The sequence below is a fragment of the Salarias fasciatus genome, chromosome 19 (genome assembly GCF_902148845.1).
Source record: "Salarias fasciatus chromosome 19, fSalaFa1.1, whole genome shotgun sequence".
Classification (NCBI taxonomy): Eukaryota; Metazoa; Chordata; class Actinopteri; order Blenniiformes; family Blenniidae; genus Salarias; species Salarias fasciatus.
In genome coordinates this window covers 20,336,323-20,351,903 of record NC_043763.1, presented here as the reverse complement: position 1 = coordinate 20,351,903, position 15,581 = coordinate 20,336,323, and the positions used below count along the sequence as shown (strand labels likewise).

The 15,581-nt window shown below is 42.4% G+C and overlaps 3 protein-coding genes across 4 annotated transcripts in view; all 3 read right to left on the bottom strand.

Annotated features, from left to right (window-relative positions):
* Nucleotides 1-2,499: 2,499 nt before the first annotated feature.
* LOC115407284 (potassium channel subfamily K member 17-like) lies at nt 2,500-6,394 on the bottom strand. Its single transcript, XM_030117655.1, has 5 exons — nt 6,024-6,394; nt 5,139-5,253; nt 3,711-3,877; nt 3,438-3,606; nt 2,500-3,351 (listed from the first exon to the last, which is right to left on the bottom strand). Exons 1-5 carry the CDS (start codon nt 6,234-6,236, stop codon nt 3,101-3,103), a joined length of 915 nt encoding a protein of 304 aa, XP_029973515.1. The 5' UTR covers nt 6,237-6,394; the 3' UTR covers nt 2,500-3,100.
* Nucleotides 6,395-6,543: 149 nt separating this feature from the next.
* Nucleotides 6,544-9,476, bottom strand: LOC115407285 (potassium channel subfamily K member 16-like). The gene is made up of 5 exons (XM_030117656.1): nt 9,250-9,476; nt 8,972-9,086; nt 8,709-8,884; nt 8,458-8,626; nt 6,544-7,318 (listed from the first exon to the last, which is right to left on the bottom strand). Exons 1-5 carry the CDS (start codon nt 9,460-9,462, stop codon nt 7,107-7,109), a joined length of 885 nt encoding a protein of 294 aa, XP_029973516.1. The 5' UTR covers nt 9,463-9,476; the 3' UTR covers nt 6,544-7,106.
* Nucleotides 9,273-15,581, bottom strand: part of kif6 (kinesin family member 6) — a 65,244-nt gene continuing 58,935 nt past the window's right edge. The window contains exons 19-24 of one of the 2 annotated variants that reach the window (XR_003933607.1): nt 15,155-15,243; nt 13,343-13,423; nt 13,147-13,257; nt 12,412-12,541; nt 10,964-12,013; nt 9,273-9,363 (exon numbers count right to left, since the gene is read on the bottom strand). Coding sequence is in view for 1 of the 2 variants with exons in the window: in XM_030117654.1 (XP_029973514.1) it covers nt 12,011-12,013; nt 12,412-12,541; nt 13,147-13,257; nt 13,343-13,423; nt 15,155-15,243 (414 nt within the window). In the remaining variant the exon portion in view is untranslated. Of the gene's footprint in view, nt 9,364-10,645; nt 12,014-12,411; nt 12,542-13,146; nt 13,258-13,342; nt 13,424-15,154; nt 15,244-15,581 lie in introns of those variants that run through there. The other variant, XM_030117654.1, reaches the window with a different exon arrangement.

Genomic DNA, 15,581 nt, shown 5'->3' with positions numbered 1-15,581 from the left:
ACAGCAGCTCGTCCGCATGCCACACGGAGAGGTCAGAAGCAGCATGCGTCCACTCCCAGCTGCTCACTCCAGCATTTCTCAACAAGTGACCAACAGTCCTGCCGGCTGATGCAAGTGATGAAGATCACCTGAGTGCGATTGAGTGACGACACAGACGCCTTTGTCTGGACGACCCGGTAACTGCTCTCAGGCTATGTTTAAACCAGGAGGTGCAGAAGAAAACTGTTATTTTCAAATAATTACAATCGTCACCATTCAAAAACACCAATACAAAAAAGCTAGTGTAAGTCGCTTATATGTTAACTTAGGAATCAGCAATTAAGATTTTACCTCTAATAAGAAACTAAACACTCCAGCCAATATTTCAATCAATTGTTGATGAGTTACATTATTTATTTATTTATATTCTCACATACTTAACCAAGACTTCACCCTTGCTTTTCTGCATCGAACATTATTTTTGACCATGCAGTTGCATAATAGAAAAAAATAAAAGGACTGGAATGGCTTCTTATCACACAGCCCTGGAGAAGAGAACAAATTTTCCTGTTCTCATAACAGAAAGTGGCCATTCACACTCCGATAAGGACTCCAAACGAGTTAAAAAAGGAAAGTAACTCTTTTTGACATGTGAGGGACTCCATTTGAGAACGGTTCTTTGTTCCATTGAGACCAAAATGCAACATTCTGACCATCAGAGCAGCTGCTGTGTGAAACACTGTGAGGCACGGTGGCGGCAGCATCATGGGGCAGGGATGCTTCTCAGTAGTGAGCTTGTAAAAAAATCAATGAATGCAGGTGAAATGAATGCGGCACAATTTGAAAAAATCCTGCAGTTCACTGTGAAAGACTAATACACAGGTTCAAAGCAAACAGCAAAAAAATGAACAGGAACGGCTGAGAAACAAGAAGGGGGTGAAGAAATATGAAAACTGAAAGAAAAGCATGATTAATACATAGACATTTTGACAAAAACTATTAAAATTTGAATGAATTGCCAGCTGTAAGTATCTCATATTGTGCAGCCTGAGTATAAATATAATTACTTAAATGTATGAATTTGGGGCCTGATGTCCTGTGTTTTCTGTTTCGTTTCCCCTCAGTGGACGCCATGCGGGGCCGCCTCTTCTCCCACATACTCTGTCCTCAGTGAACCGTGGTCAAACGCTCTCACTCCATTTCCCCTCCATTATTCTCAACACCTTCAGTGGAAAAAAACAAAACAAAACAAACGTTCTTCACTTTCTCTCAGCTTCGTCTGCGACCCCCACCTCACGTCCCCGGCCCCGTCCGGCTGTCCGTCTCTGCACCGCCTGTCTTTGACTCACTCTGATACCAAACAGAACAAAACACACACTCCTCTTCTCACTGTACACATTTATTAGCGAGGAAAAAAAAAAAAAAAAAGCAATTACACTTTGACAAGTTAAGCTTATATTTGATCTAGATGAGCGCAGATCATCAGAATATCAGTGTAGCTGCACTGATCCAGCACATGGTATGTACAGGATTTGCTGCCTCGCTTTCAGTTTGGATGAATAATAATGAAGCAGCATCATCTAGTGGATACAGAGATGATGGCAGCACAAATCATAATTTGGATGGGACAAATCTGAGAAGATTTCACTGTTGTTTCACTTTATCACAGTATTGTGAGATGAATGTTAAAAATACTTTGCAAATGTGCAACATAAATACACTTCCTTGGTCTAGCCCAGGAATCTGCATCATTTAAGACCGTTTCTTTAACTTCCCACAAAATAAAAAAATGCCTGGATCAGCGACACGTCTTAAATGAAGAGGAAAAAAAATCCCATATTAAAAAAAGTTCATTCAAAAGTGCATTAATGACAACAAATTATGTGTATTCTATTATATTCCTTTGCTTTTGTAGCAATTCTTTTGTTATTTGTCATCTTTTTTCATGTTTTTTCCTCACTATTCATTTGAAATATTTTAGCCATTTATAGCTGCTATTTATAGCTGCTCTGCATTTCCTAATGTTGGAAATAGCTCAATATAATCGCAATTCAAAATTCTTTCATTGGCTATTTTTCCTGTTTAGTTTTTGAGTAGTTTTTGCTGTTTTCAGCCATTAGATTACAACATTTATGAAAAATAGTAGTGTGTTGTAGTGTGCACATAAAAAAGAGTGTTTATTTCCATAGAATTTTCTGAAAGCTTCATGGAGCCACAGGTTACAGACCTCTGGTGTAGTCTTAGCTTATTTTTTTAGCACAACACCATCACAAACTCAGATGTCAATAACCAAAATCAGGAAACATTCAGTTTATAGGAGCTCTGTTAGGACGATGAAGCGTTAGATAGCAAAATACAACATCGAGAATAAGGATAAAATATGGGGAAATAATTTGAACTGCTCATAATATAGTCAGATTGTTGAGTAAGTTCAAAATGAATACAAAACATCAAAAAAGAAGCTGGAATGGAAATGTAAAAAACAAAATAAAAAGGTGAATAATTTCTCCTGAACATCCACTAACCTAAATCTTTATTAATTGTACTTTTAAAGATGCCTTTGTTTTTTTTTTTAACAAGTCATAGTAAAATTGACATTAGAATCGCCTCCAACTCTGTGGGGAATGTAGTTATTTTCATTATGGAAAAGGAAATCACATTATTTACATGAACCTAACCCTCATTTTTATTGGCGATCCTGCTCTGTCCACCGAGCTGGCAGATCACTGACTTTCTGACCATCGCTGTAAAAAAGAAAAAAAGGTCCTGGGAGGGTTTAAGTGGATAAAGACTGACTCATGGTAGTTTTCCACAGGTCACTAACCAGCAGACGGCTGAGCCTGCTTACTCTCCTTTACACAGTTTAAGTTTAGTCACTCCAAGTTTTGCCTTTTAATAAGTATTTCTTTCTACTTGGCAGATCGAGCGGGATGCTTACAGATTGCGAAGCAGACTAAACAGCGTGCGGGTGCCGTCAAACAAACACGCCTGGCTCAGCAAAAATGAGTCAGTGATCAGTGAGGAGTGACGGTGGCGAAGCTCACAAACCATTACTTAGTCTGTTGACACAGAAACATCCAGAGGATTCCGCGCTCACATCTTCACCGCTTCCTGCCGGTCACTAGTTTACGGGCGGCTTCTTGATCTCGTCTTCGTCCTCTACCTGCGTGTCGGGGTTGTGGTCCTCGCCGCTGCCGGAACCCGGCTCCTCCGGCTTCCCGCCACGCCACTGCAGCTTGAAGTGGCTGTTGAGCCGCTCCAGGATGTCCAGCGAGTGGTTGATGATGAGCGCCAGCCAGGCCAGGCCGAAGAAGATCCAGCAGGCCATGAGGATGCTGTACCAGTCTGGGTAGACCTTCTCAGGATTGCTGTCTGGAAATAGCAAAGAGCAGAGCTCACTTCAGCCGAAAGGACCTGTTCTTGACTGAGTCAGGGTTTAGGGGACTGCTGCAACGCACCTGCCACAAAATCTCCAAAGCCGATGGTGCTGAGGGTGATGAAGCAGTAGTAGATGGCCTGTGAGTAGGTCCAGCCCTCATGCTGTTGGAACACGAGCATTGGAACGATGAAGAAGAGGACCGTTCCGCACAGGTAAGACACCAGGTGGATGAAGAAGCGTGTGCACTTCTGCAGTGAGACACGAGCAGGGGTGGTCATGTAAGTCACACCGTCATCTCGACAAAGATCTCAAGCTCGATCTCAGAGGTAAACAGACTCTTCGACGTGCTTACTCTCCGTCCAGTCTTCTCCTTGATGTAATCGGACAGTTTCCTCTCCATGGCGAGCATGTACTTGCCCACCCTGTTGAGCACGGCCATGTTGAGAGGAATACCGAAGAGCGCGAAGAACACACAGAAGATCTGGCCGGTCATTGTACTGGGACTCATATTTCCATACCCTGAGGTGGAAGAGCGAAGGGAAGTTCATGGATTAGCTGCTTCAAACAGATGAAATCAAGAAGAGCACAATGAAACCAACTCTTCCGTTCTGATTCAATAGTATTAAAAACATGACAGAGCTGGCTGCAAAAACCTTGATTATTTCTGATTCTACCGAGATGAAGAACTGTTAAAAATATTGTACTTTTGTTGTAGCTGAACTCACGTGGCGAGACCTAAAAGCACATATCTATTAGTCTATGAGCAGCAGGCATATTCAGTGGCAATAACTAGAATTCAAAGTGGATCAACAACCACGACAAGTGAAACACTAGATTTCTGTCAGTCTGTAACGCTTTCATGAACCTGAATACAATAAACTAATCAGCTCAAACAATTTCAAATTGAATTCTTATTTACAGCCTGTGTAAAGGATGTGGTATCCTGCATTCTGTCTGTGGTTGGTTGACTTTTATTGGAGTTACAGCGCTTCACTCTCTAATATCGGGTCATGACACCAAACCCATACAATGAATTAGTGGTTTTTGCAGAAAGGATTTTTGCTTCAATCAAAACTAATATGACTTCTGATTCTCAGCAAGGAGATGTGCAAAATATCCGGATTTAGGCAAGAACCACAAATGTGACTGAAGGACTAAATGTAATGTAAACTGAGATGTTTTGTTCAGGAAACATCTTGATCATCCCCTAGTGGCTGGTTCAGTAAAAGACAGAAATCAAGGATGCTCCATTCCGTCAAAAGGCATGATTCAATCTGGAAAAAAAATCAAATAACTGAATATGTTTGTTAAGCTATGAAGCTGTTTTTGGCACATTTGCCTCAGTCTAAAATACAGGGAGAAAAAAACTTTTTTTCCCTCTTTCATTCCTGGAATGTGAATATTTCAAATGGAGATATGAATTAATGTAATTTGCAGAAACACAAATACTTTTATAAAGGTGTTTTGTAATTTTTCAAATGTCTATTACATGCTTGATATTTTCAGGGACTGTTCTACATCTATATTTATATTTTTTTGAAACAGTATATAATTGCACATTCTGTACCGATGCATTTAAAACACTTGCATTAAGGTGATTTTAATCAATTCACTTTATTTAGAAAATAATTGTTTCTGTTCATTGAGTTTGGAGTCACACCAGAGACTCCCAGTCCCATTTTAAAGACTTCAGCGCTGTCTTTCTGGATATATATATATATATGTATGTATAAATTTATCACGGTTAAGGAAAAAAGCGTCCTGAACTTCATCCTCTGACCTATAGTCGTCACCACTGTTGCAGCAAACACAGCCGAGCTGGTAAATTTCCAGAAGCCGTCCGTGGTGTAGTTGCCTCTCAAACTGAGGCCCACCTTTGATGCGTCTTGAACAACCTGAAACAAAAATGAACAATAACAAATAGAAACGTTCCCCTTAAATATTTTATTCATTGCGACTCGAGAGCCCAAGCTGATTCGAACAGGGTCAGGTGATGAATGAAGATTCTACAACAATTCAGCACTGTACATTTCAGTTCTTATTTCTTACGGTTACTTGAACACCATGAAGTTCTCTAACAGAACTACACTCAGTCTGACAGAAATAATTCTCAACAGTTCAACACAAACATGAGGAATTATATTATAACACGTGAAAACTAGAAGCTCCTGTTATTAAAGATGCAACACCTCCTGAAGCCACAGACTCGGACAGCAACAGGCTGAAATGCTTCGTGTGCACAGAGGAGGGCGAAGGAGTAGCTGTATGTTTAGACGAGTTGGAATTTGCATAGAAAAAGTTGCGCCTTTGCCACACAACCACCACTCTGCATTGTTTCCTTCTTCTTTTTTGAATCACGGACAGCTGTTTTTGCTTCAATAAGCAGAAATGCTACATGATTCTTCCAGTGCTGCCGAAGGCTTGAAGCTGATTTACCTTCGTTTGCTGTGAACAGTGAACCACATTTCCATCCAGAAATATGAAAATGCAAAAGAGGTAGGGTTATGGTTGAGCTCCTAATATAGTGGAACACAGAGTGTGAGGAAAAAAAAAAAAAAAACACAAACGGGTGAACACCGAACAACGCGTGAAAGAGGTGGTACGAGAGACAGAAGCTGAGTGAGACATCCCAGTACTTCTGATGACCTTTGCTTTGATGCCCTACCTGCGCCACAGCCTCCAGGCCCTCCTGGTTCAAACATGTGTACGTAGTAAGCAGCTTGTTTTTGTTCATCAGTAACTGGCTGAGGTCCTTCCGCCCCAGGTCCCCCTCCACCTTCCAGAAGATCACCCCTCCGATCAGCACGTAGGCCACGTAGACCACGCCGAGCAAGAGGATGGAGGGCACCCTCTCTAGACTGAGCTGTTTTATTCCCATCTGAGCTCCGGGAGTCTGTCCTGAATAAAGCGGTCCGGCGTCTCGACCTGTGCAGCCCGCGGACGGCGAGGAGTGGAGAGGTTAACCTGCTCGTCTTCCAAGTCTTGCATTGCAGGCAAATGAACCTCCACCCGCGCTACACTTTCAGTCACTCCAACTGGCCCGGCATGCAAATCCAGAGCGGCACAAGATGAGACTGAGACGGCAGTAAAGACTGTGGGGAAGGTCAAATATTGGCGAAAGGGCTGAATTTATCATTCGTCTTCAACTGAGATATAACACAGTGGAGGAGATAATAGTCAAAAATAGGCAAACTGCACTAACCCGAACCGAAGATCTCGCACAAGACGTCATTTTGATAGTTTTTGTCATCAAACCGGGATCCTTATTTTCCAGCTCACATCACTGGCTTCATTTATGTGTTTGTTTAAGATAGGCCTCAGTGTTTGACTCTCTGGAGTTTACCGTCAGCACACAGACACAGATGGAGGTTAAAAGAAAACATTTGCTGCAGTAAGCAAACAGAAATTACAACTTCGGATGTGAGATTTCTCTTTCAGCTCGTAAAAATGGACACATGAATGAAGGGAGGGCTGATTCATATCCATGTGTGAGCTGCTTCTGTCGGACTGTTGCTGAAAGTGAGGCCTTGAGGTAGAACTGCAAAGTAAAATCCATCCGTTAGCTGGTTTTTCCCCATACAGAGTCACAGTTGGGTGGAATCTACTCAAGCTAACATGGGAAAAATACACAATTCTATCTTGTATTTCTAACCTTAAGTATTATATAACCAGGATGTTTGAATACATAAATAAACAAAAACAACCTATAACGATAAAACATAAATTAAGCTACTGGTGGGAGGCCCAGTCAGATCTTGGAGATGTCCTCTGGTTTACTGGAAGACACGTCCTCCTCCTCTTCCTTTTGTTTTTTAAAGCCTGGGTGAGTGAGGACGACCACATGCTCCATTACTCTGGCTCCCATATTGAAGATAAGAGCCAGCCAACCGAGAGCGAAGATGATCCAAACGCCTGCGAGGCTGCGGTACAGAGAGATGTACTCCTTATCTGGATCCGTTCCTACAGAAAACAAACAAAAGGCCCTTAGAGCATCTTCCACATTCCAAAAAAAAAAAAGATAAAATTAAATATATTGTACTAGCATGTATGAAACGAGCATGTTCTGCATGTTTACTACCACATTCACAGACGTACAAATGGAAATTCAAACCAAAATCAAAAGGCTGGATTGAAGATGGACAATGCAAACAGTTTTTGGAGCCATATGTGCTTCTTTCAGAGACAGTTTTACCTATTTCACTAAGATCAGGGGTCTGAAACCTGCGGTTCTGGGGCCACACGTGGCTCTTTGGCCAAATCCCAAATCTATGGATTTATAAAAAGGTACAGTAATCAAAATGAAAAAAAAAAAAACCCTCACAAGAAATCAGGAAGAAATACTGACAACAATTTCAAAAAGGAGAAAAAAAATTGAAAAATGGGGGAAAAATATAAACAAATTAAAATGCTTAGAAAACAGATTAAATGGCCAAAAACTCCTTCCTTCCTGAGTCCATAAGGCTTAGTAACTCCACCCTATAAACACTGTTTGTAGAATTTTGGTTAAATGCATCCTTTCTGTGCTCATATTAGTCGCCGTTAAGCTTTGTACATACTGAAAATTAAAAATATGCTTATTTTAATGCTTCTCTTAATTTATATTCTATTGTCTATTGTGTGAGGAGCCTTGCTTAAAGGAATGTCCCTCTGGAAAAGTATTTCTATTCATTTCTATTCTATTCTAATACGTCAAAATTGTCATAAAAATGTTGAAAAAGAAGGATGAAACTTCTAAAATCAGGTACAAAAACAGCTCAAATGTAATGAAATGTTTACCATCCAGTTTTTGTACATGTTTCAAAACTACTGTATTTATATGAAACTTCAGATTTTGTGTTAGATTCCAGGTGAATTTGATTTGGTGGGAAAAAAAGAAAAATGTTTCTTTTCATTCTAAAAGCTGCAGACCCCTGATCTAGACAATTTGAAAAGGCAAAGGGTTTAAAATTTGTATCTCTCTGAATTTTATCATGATACACACTTTAAAATACTGCACAACTTCGGCTGAAGTGTTGTCACGCTCTGAGGCCACAGTTCACGGAAGGTGACCGTTCGACTCTTTCCACCACATTAGCAGCTGTTTGCTCTTCTTCACTCACCGACCACGTAATCCCCAAAGCCAATGGTGCTCAGTGTAATGAAGGCGAAATAGAAGCCTTCGCCAAACGTCCAGCCTTCCACGTAACTGAAGAGCAGTGGAGGGATGACCAGGACGAGCAGGCTGCCCACGAAAAAGAAGAAGCTCACTGCGAGAGCCTCAACGGCTTGCTGGAGGAGAGCAGGAAGAGTGGGTTACCCCAACGTATATGACTGAATATGAGTGAATGATATTGATAAAGCCATCTGGTACCTGCTGAACCTTGTGAGGGACAAAAGACACCACGCCCCTCTCCAGTCGGCCCAGGTGGACAGCGAGGCACTTTCCCAGCTGCTTGAGGAAAGCCAGGTTCAGAGGAATTCCACACAGAGCGTAAAACACGCAGAACACTTGACCGGTCACGGTGCTCGGGGAGAGGTTACCATATCCTGTGAAACCCCCCAGAAAATTGGATATTGGTCAGTAAGATTCAGCTCAGACGGTGAAATGTTTTATACTGAGTGACGGATCCTCACCGATAGTCGTGATGACTGTGCCAGCAAAGAAGAAGGAGCTGCTGAAATCCCAGTTTGTGGGATTTGTGGAGTTGCCAGAGGGATTAACTCCCTTTTCCCAGGCATCTAGAATGACCTGCACACAGAAACCCAACACGATATTCATTTTTTCAGTTTTCCAGATCATTAATGTCAGCTCAGTAATTAAAAGTAGATTTGTCTGTAAAGCCACAACATTGCAAATATTGTCAATGAAAACACATTTCTCTGCACGATCAAGAAAAAACATGAGCTTAAACCTGGACAAATTTCTCCAAAGCCGGTCCGTCGAGGCACGTGTAATTCGCCAAGAAATGCAGCTTCTCCAGCTGGAAGTGGTTTCGGTTGTTGTTCTCAGCTTCTCGCTCCAGCATCTGGAAAATGGTGGCTCCAAAGAGCAGGTAGGTGAAGTAGGCCAGAGCCAAGAGTGCGGTCCTGCTCACTTTGACCTGGGCAAGCTTGAACCTCGCCATCAACTCCTCCAAGGCACCAGAAAGGCCAAACGCTGATGCTCAACTTTAGGAAAGAGGGTTTCTTTTTTCCACCTCAGAAATGAGAAAGATTGTTGATCAAATGCAGAAAACTCATGTTCAAGCCTGAGGCATTCCTCTCCACAGGAAAGATGGGGGAAGGCGCTTTAAGTCAGCGAGAGACGGCTCTCAAGGCGCTCCTACAGTAAGTTCTTCACCAGAAATGGAGGATGTTTGGGTACAGCCGCTTTTCGCTCTGACTGGGCAGGTCATCCTCCCTCTCTGATTGGTCGGAGGGCCAGACACGCTGATCTCTGGGTTGCTTGGGTTACGATCAAACTCCCCTCTTTTCCATTAGCGCGACATCTGGACACACATTGTCTTTCAACTGTTTCCACTAATAAGGAAGCAGTGGCAGCATCTTGTCAGCAGAACAAAAGTTAATGTTTTACAGGACACTGCTGATTCTGGGAGCTTCTAATGCCAAGATGGGCTATTGTGTGAGCAGAAAATACACTCGTATGCCAACCGCAACTTATTTTAGACCTCAGTCGATGTGATTGTAAATTCAGTCAAGTCGAAGGTGATCATTTTAATTCACTTAAGCATGGATACTTTGGTGCATTATCTCTATTAAAAAAAAAAAATCAATGATTCCTGGAAGTCTGCTCGAACAGTCATCAAACAATTTCCACCACATTCGGCTGTGAAACCTTTTTATGGTCAGATGGAGAGGGAGGAGACGACGCTTTGGAGTGGTGTAGAGAGCTCATTGTGATGATTGTTGATTGTGAGCCATAAACCAAAGAGTCGAAAGAAGCCTCCCGAGAGTCTCTAATGGCTTTCGTGTTTATGAAACTGGCAGGAGCAAAGAATGAAACCTAAAGTGATTCAAGGAAAGCATCAGCTATGGAGTAGACGCCTACAACAGCTGACAAAGAGCACCTTTTCACCCCTCATCTTCTGAAGTAAACCTCTCTAGTGGCCATTGAAGTAATTGCAATATGATAAAGATGTGAGGTGTTAGTCTGCATTTGGATGAATGGAATAGATGGATTATACACACTGCATTGACTCATTTAGATCCAGTAAGGAGATAAAAGCATTTATTTTAGGTCATCCAACTTGGGGTAAAAAAAAAAAAAAAGATTTTCCCAACTAGTTTTTCAATTTTGAAAGAGGTCAGTCCTAGAAATGTCCATTGAATATGTTTCCATTGTAGCAGCAGTGACATACATTGACCAATCATCTACCACTGACAGTGGAATATAATGCATAAGAGATCAGAAAACTGACAAACAGGCAGTGACGGGTCATTGCCATCCCACGCTCAAACCCACTGACTTCAACCCACTGATTCATTCCCAGAGGGACTGCAGGGCGAGCTGCTCCAGTTTATACAACAATGACACTAAAAGGAAAACCGGGACTTAAATTCAGTGATTGAGAAGTATGGCCAAGTGTGTCCCTTCAGAGTGAATATTCATTTGTCTTTTTTACTCACTTTATTTTCATTGGGTTGTTTCAGTGAACCTCCAGGAAGGGCAAAAGAAGTGAGTAACTCAGATATTCTTCCACGTTTTTCCAGCTCCTTTGAGGGGATCCTGGGAAACTGCCAAAGTTGAAGATTGAAATCGAACTGAAATCGAACCTTGGACCCCATGTGAAGTGGTGATTGGTAGGTTGTCAAGTGGCCAACACCAACTAAATTCATCATGGATGAGTGGTACTGCAGTGGAAGAGGTTAGGAGCTTCGACAGAAACAAAATGTGGGAATTCATGAAAGGTTACCTCTAATCTTAAAACAATGGAGTCATTCGCTTAACTCAGTTCTGCAACTCTGAGTGATTAAAAGTCACTGAAGTAACTTGGAGCGGTAACACACACCCTGGAGTCCAGACAGGAATTTCTCTCCAAAGCAACTAAGCCCGGATGCAAAGCGGGCTGCCGCCTGTCATCTGTCAAACAAACCAATGCAAAGCCATGCAAACATGTCAACAGGTTGTCTCTCCTTGGGTCGGTTTCTAACCACGGCTTTGGACAGAAAGATTCTAATTACAGACCCATGGAGACGCACTGTAGTGAGTTATAGAGATACAAGTCTTGGTTGGTAATTGATAATAATCTCCAAAATTAACCATCAATTATATGCTCAATGTGAGCATGAATCATTATTGATCTAAATACACAATGTACAGCATGTGCCACACACATGCTTGTATGCTTTAAGAATTTCATACAAGGAGGTCTCATTACGACTATAAATCATTTATACAAATATCTACTCATAACAATTGCAAGTAAATTTCATAGATAACCAAAAGACTGTCGATCCACCTCTTACAATGTGTACTGACGGTTCATCTCCACTAATGTGGATTCATTTTGACTGCTATCGGATTGTAATTCCAGTGTTTTCACAACTGACACCAGTAAAACTTCACCCTTCAGGTCTGACAGCGGAGCAGAGCGGCGTCCAGAGTCCGTTATCCTGGGTGACACTCCAGCTCAGTTCCAGAGGTAAACAAGCCACAGGAATCCCTCAGAGGAGTCACTGAAAGAGAGAATTCACATTCGCAATGGTAAAAATTCTTCCACTGCGTGTGCGCACGGTGAGATGTGAGCAGTTAGTGGACTGTCAGCGCTTTGTGAAACTATTCTGAGGAAACGGTACCGAACAATATAAGTGAATGAGTGCTCATTACCTAGATGAACAACAAACAAATAATGCACAAAATTAAACAAACATCAAGTGGTTCTTACTCAAATAATATAATATTCAGATTTTGTTTAGCCTACCAACATATATTTCTATCTTACTCATTTATTACTAGCTTTCAAAATGTCTTTGGAAAGAAAACTCCACTGGAAGAAGTTGTGCTGTGATGCACTGCACACTAGAGGGCAGCACTGTTCCTCCTGCTAACAGCTTGAGTGTGTGTTGTTTCTTGCCTTGTGTGTGTTTCCAGTCCTGCTGAGGAGGTTTTGTCTGGCCCGGACAAAGGCCAGAATGTCAGCGTCGACCTGCTGGTCTCCGGTCAGGGGGATAGAGGAGGGGGTGGTGGCGGCGGCGTCAAGCGCCCTGAAATGAACACAGCGTGAAAATACGAGCACAAACTATTCAAGGTGACAGATCTCCTGGCACTTTTTTGTGTGCTTCGAGGAGAAAATATTCCGCAACACTTACACACTGCTGTAAAATGTTTTAGCTGCTCAGGTTCCAAATAATAAAAGAAAAATAAATGAACACAGTATATAACAACACGCTCTCTGTATTGCCAGTGGCTGCAGGACAGGAACAAAAGCAAACACGGAGCACGCTGTGTGTTTTGCTGCGGTGGAGACCCAGAAGTCTTTGATTTGTTAAGAGAGTCTGTAGACGTTACTTCACAAAGACCTAAAAATTTATGGCCTCTCTCATAAGTGGAGAGAAAACACAGTCCTGCTATAAAATTCACAAGTCCAGACAGCATGTAGCCTATAGGTTTAAGAGCTACTGCAAACGCATGGGGCACGGGCATGAGAGACACGTCCAGCACAGAGGACTTCTGTATTACAGGGAAAAATATCTGACATCAAAGAATCTTGGTTCTCTTTTTAAAACATTGGGTTTGATCATTCCGGTTTATTAATGGGCAAATGCAGACATGTGGTGGGGGACGTCTCTCCTTGTGAGAATTGAAATACCTCCACTCAGAAGAAGGAGAAGGTTCGGTCAGCTTCCTGTCTGCGGGTGTGTTCTGCCAGACGACTGCAGGTGGTGAGTGAGGTACGCTTCTGCTTTTAGGGCCATTACTTCTGAAATCGCAGAAATGTGAACACTCCTTATTGTCAAAGACATCGAGCCGAACGCGAGAGCCGAAGAGAGAAGAGCGCAGCTCACCTGACATCTTGAACAAAAGACTCTACATCAGGGTCCTGACCTCTGGAAGAGTCTTTCAAAGTACTGCTCAGTTCAGAAACACTACAACAAAAACACCAGAAGAGCATTTAATAGACCGACAGCAGATATCACAGCACTGCAGCCTTGCATCAACCACCAGAGGGAGCTACAATACAGAGCGTTTCTAAACTGAAGAACTCTGTGAACTCTGAAACTTCAGGAGGAAATAAAATTCACTTATAAACTGTAAATGTGATTCAAAATTGATCTCTATTCTGATCGAGTTGGGTGACGGTCATCCTTCGCCATTCAAACGTATCGGAGCAGAGTAACCTGTTACTTCACAGGACAGATTAGCCCAGAGGTCTGCAACCTGTGGCTCCGTGAAGCTTTAAGAGAATCCTATGGAAATAAACATTCTGATTCTTTATATGTGCATTGCACACTGTTTTTTAAATATGGCCTAAAAACATCCAAGATTGCTAAAAACTGATAAAACTGCTAAAACAACAGCAAAACAATGGAAAATGGCTGAAATTGCAATGATAAAATTATTAAAAAGCTGTAAAAATCCATGAAAAAAGAGGAGCAATTGCTACAAATTGGCTACAACAGAAAAGAAATGTCATAGAATATATCTAAATTGTAGCGAAGACACGACATGTTTTTTTAATTCAGATAATTGACATTTTTTTCAGCTCCAGATGAATTTTATTTTAGTGGAAAAAAATGCAAAAGCCTCTCTGACGGTTGCAGACCTCTGGGATTGCCAAGTCATTCCTGCAGTTGCTGGAAATGACAACACGACCAGCAGATTCTCACGGATCACAAATCGCCCGATTTGTTTGGTCCATCTCCACGGCCTGTCAGGCAGAGAAATGGCCTTTTTAGATGGATAATATACTGAGGAGAGGCTCTTTAATCAGCAAATCACTCATAAGAGCCATTAACATGGTGAAGAAGAGGAGGGGAGGTGGTGCATAAAACCCACATTCTGACAAGCAGATGTTGACTAGAATTCAGAGGAAAAAAAAAAAACATCCCTCTGAAGCTGGAATTCCCACTTGAACTTGAAAGAACTCTGAGAAATCCAAGTTCAGTTTTTACCGTTGCTTCCCGGATTGTGACATGTTTGTGTAAACAGTGTTGTTTTTAGAACAACTGAAAGCATTTTGACCTTCCTTCATAGTGTTGCCTGTGGGCAAGAAGCTAAAGCGTTGCTCTGAAAGCATTTGTTTTCCCAATTTGTTTTGTTATGATCAAGTGAAATGCTGAAACGTGATCTGGAAACTGGACTTCCAAGATCCAGGGCAACTGGAGAGTGTGTTTAGTGCTCTTTCGACTCTGATACATTTGACTGTTTTAGCTGTAATCCACATCATTGTTACAACTTGTACAATTATGATAAGTCAATCCAATTTTTGAATGTGATTTTAAAAAATCCTTATCGACTGATCATTGGCTGATGATCTTTCTAGATGGCCGCGAACACGGACATTCAGTCACAGCAGGAAGTTGTTGTTTGCTCCATGGAAACAGGCATGGTGGGAGCTGCAGGTTGTTGGCCAGCGATGGACTGCGATCCGAGCACAGATGGAGAAAGGGTAAAAATAACAGAAATGACTGGAGCAGAGGAGTCGGCGAGAGGCTGGTGGATCTCCGTACGGCTTGGCTCGCTCTTCTCTGTGACCACTGAGCTCAGGGGGGACTGACAACGACCTCCGAATGACACCATGTAAAAAGTAAGGGTCCAGGTTTGAGTGGGTGCCGGACCGGCAGGAAGCAGAGGAGCAGCTTCCACGTCGCTCTTACCCCGATCCCAGAGGGCCAGGTGAAGGAGGCGGCAAGGTTCCGGTGGGCGACGCTGAGCGGCATCTCGCTTCATCCCCTGACTCAGCATCCTGTTCACAGTGATGAGAAACCACCCGGTTATTTATGACGTACGCTGAAACATACTGAAACGTGTGGTGCACATCCAGACGGAGGAGATGACCTCCACGTTCTTCACCAACCTCCTGTCCTACAGCGCCAGCCATTACACGGCTGCTGACCAGAAACAGAACAATAAACGTTCGGACACAGACGAGCGTGGAGAACATCAGCTTCCTGTTGAGTGTGCACGTGTCCGTCCTTGTCTGTCAGACTTCCTCCCGCAGTAAAACATTCCCAAAGCGTGTGTAGATGTGAGTGAGATATTATCCCCCTCCCCCTTTTTCGTGAGATCAAACCCCAACGGCGT

Coding starts and splice junctions, on each gene's coding strand:
- LOC115407285 (XM_030117656.1), bottom strand. CDS start 9,462: ATGGCGAGGTTCAAGCTTGCCCAGGTCAAAGTGAGCAGGACCGCACTC. Junction 9,087..9,249: donor CTTTGGAGAAATTTGTCCAG/GTTTAAGCTCAT, acceptor TTCTGTGTGCAG/GTCATTCTAGATGCCTGGGA. Junction 7,319..8,457: donor CTTTGGGGATTACGTGGTCG/GTGAGTGAAGAA, acceptor TGTTTTCTGTAG/GAACGGATCCAGATAAGGAG.
- LOC115407284 (XM_030117655.1), bottom strand. CDS start 6,236: ATGGGAATAAAACAGCTCAGTCTAGAGAGGGTGCCCTCCATCCTCTTG. Junction 5,254..6,023: donor GCCTGGAGGCTGTGGCGCAG/GTAGGGCATCAA, acceptor TTTTTGTTTCAG/GTTGTTCAAGACGCATCAAA. Junction 3,607..3,710: donor AGGAGAAGACTGGACGGAGA/GTAAGCACGTCG, acceptor GTCTCACTGCAG/AAGTGCACACGCTTCTTCAT.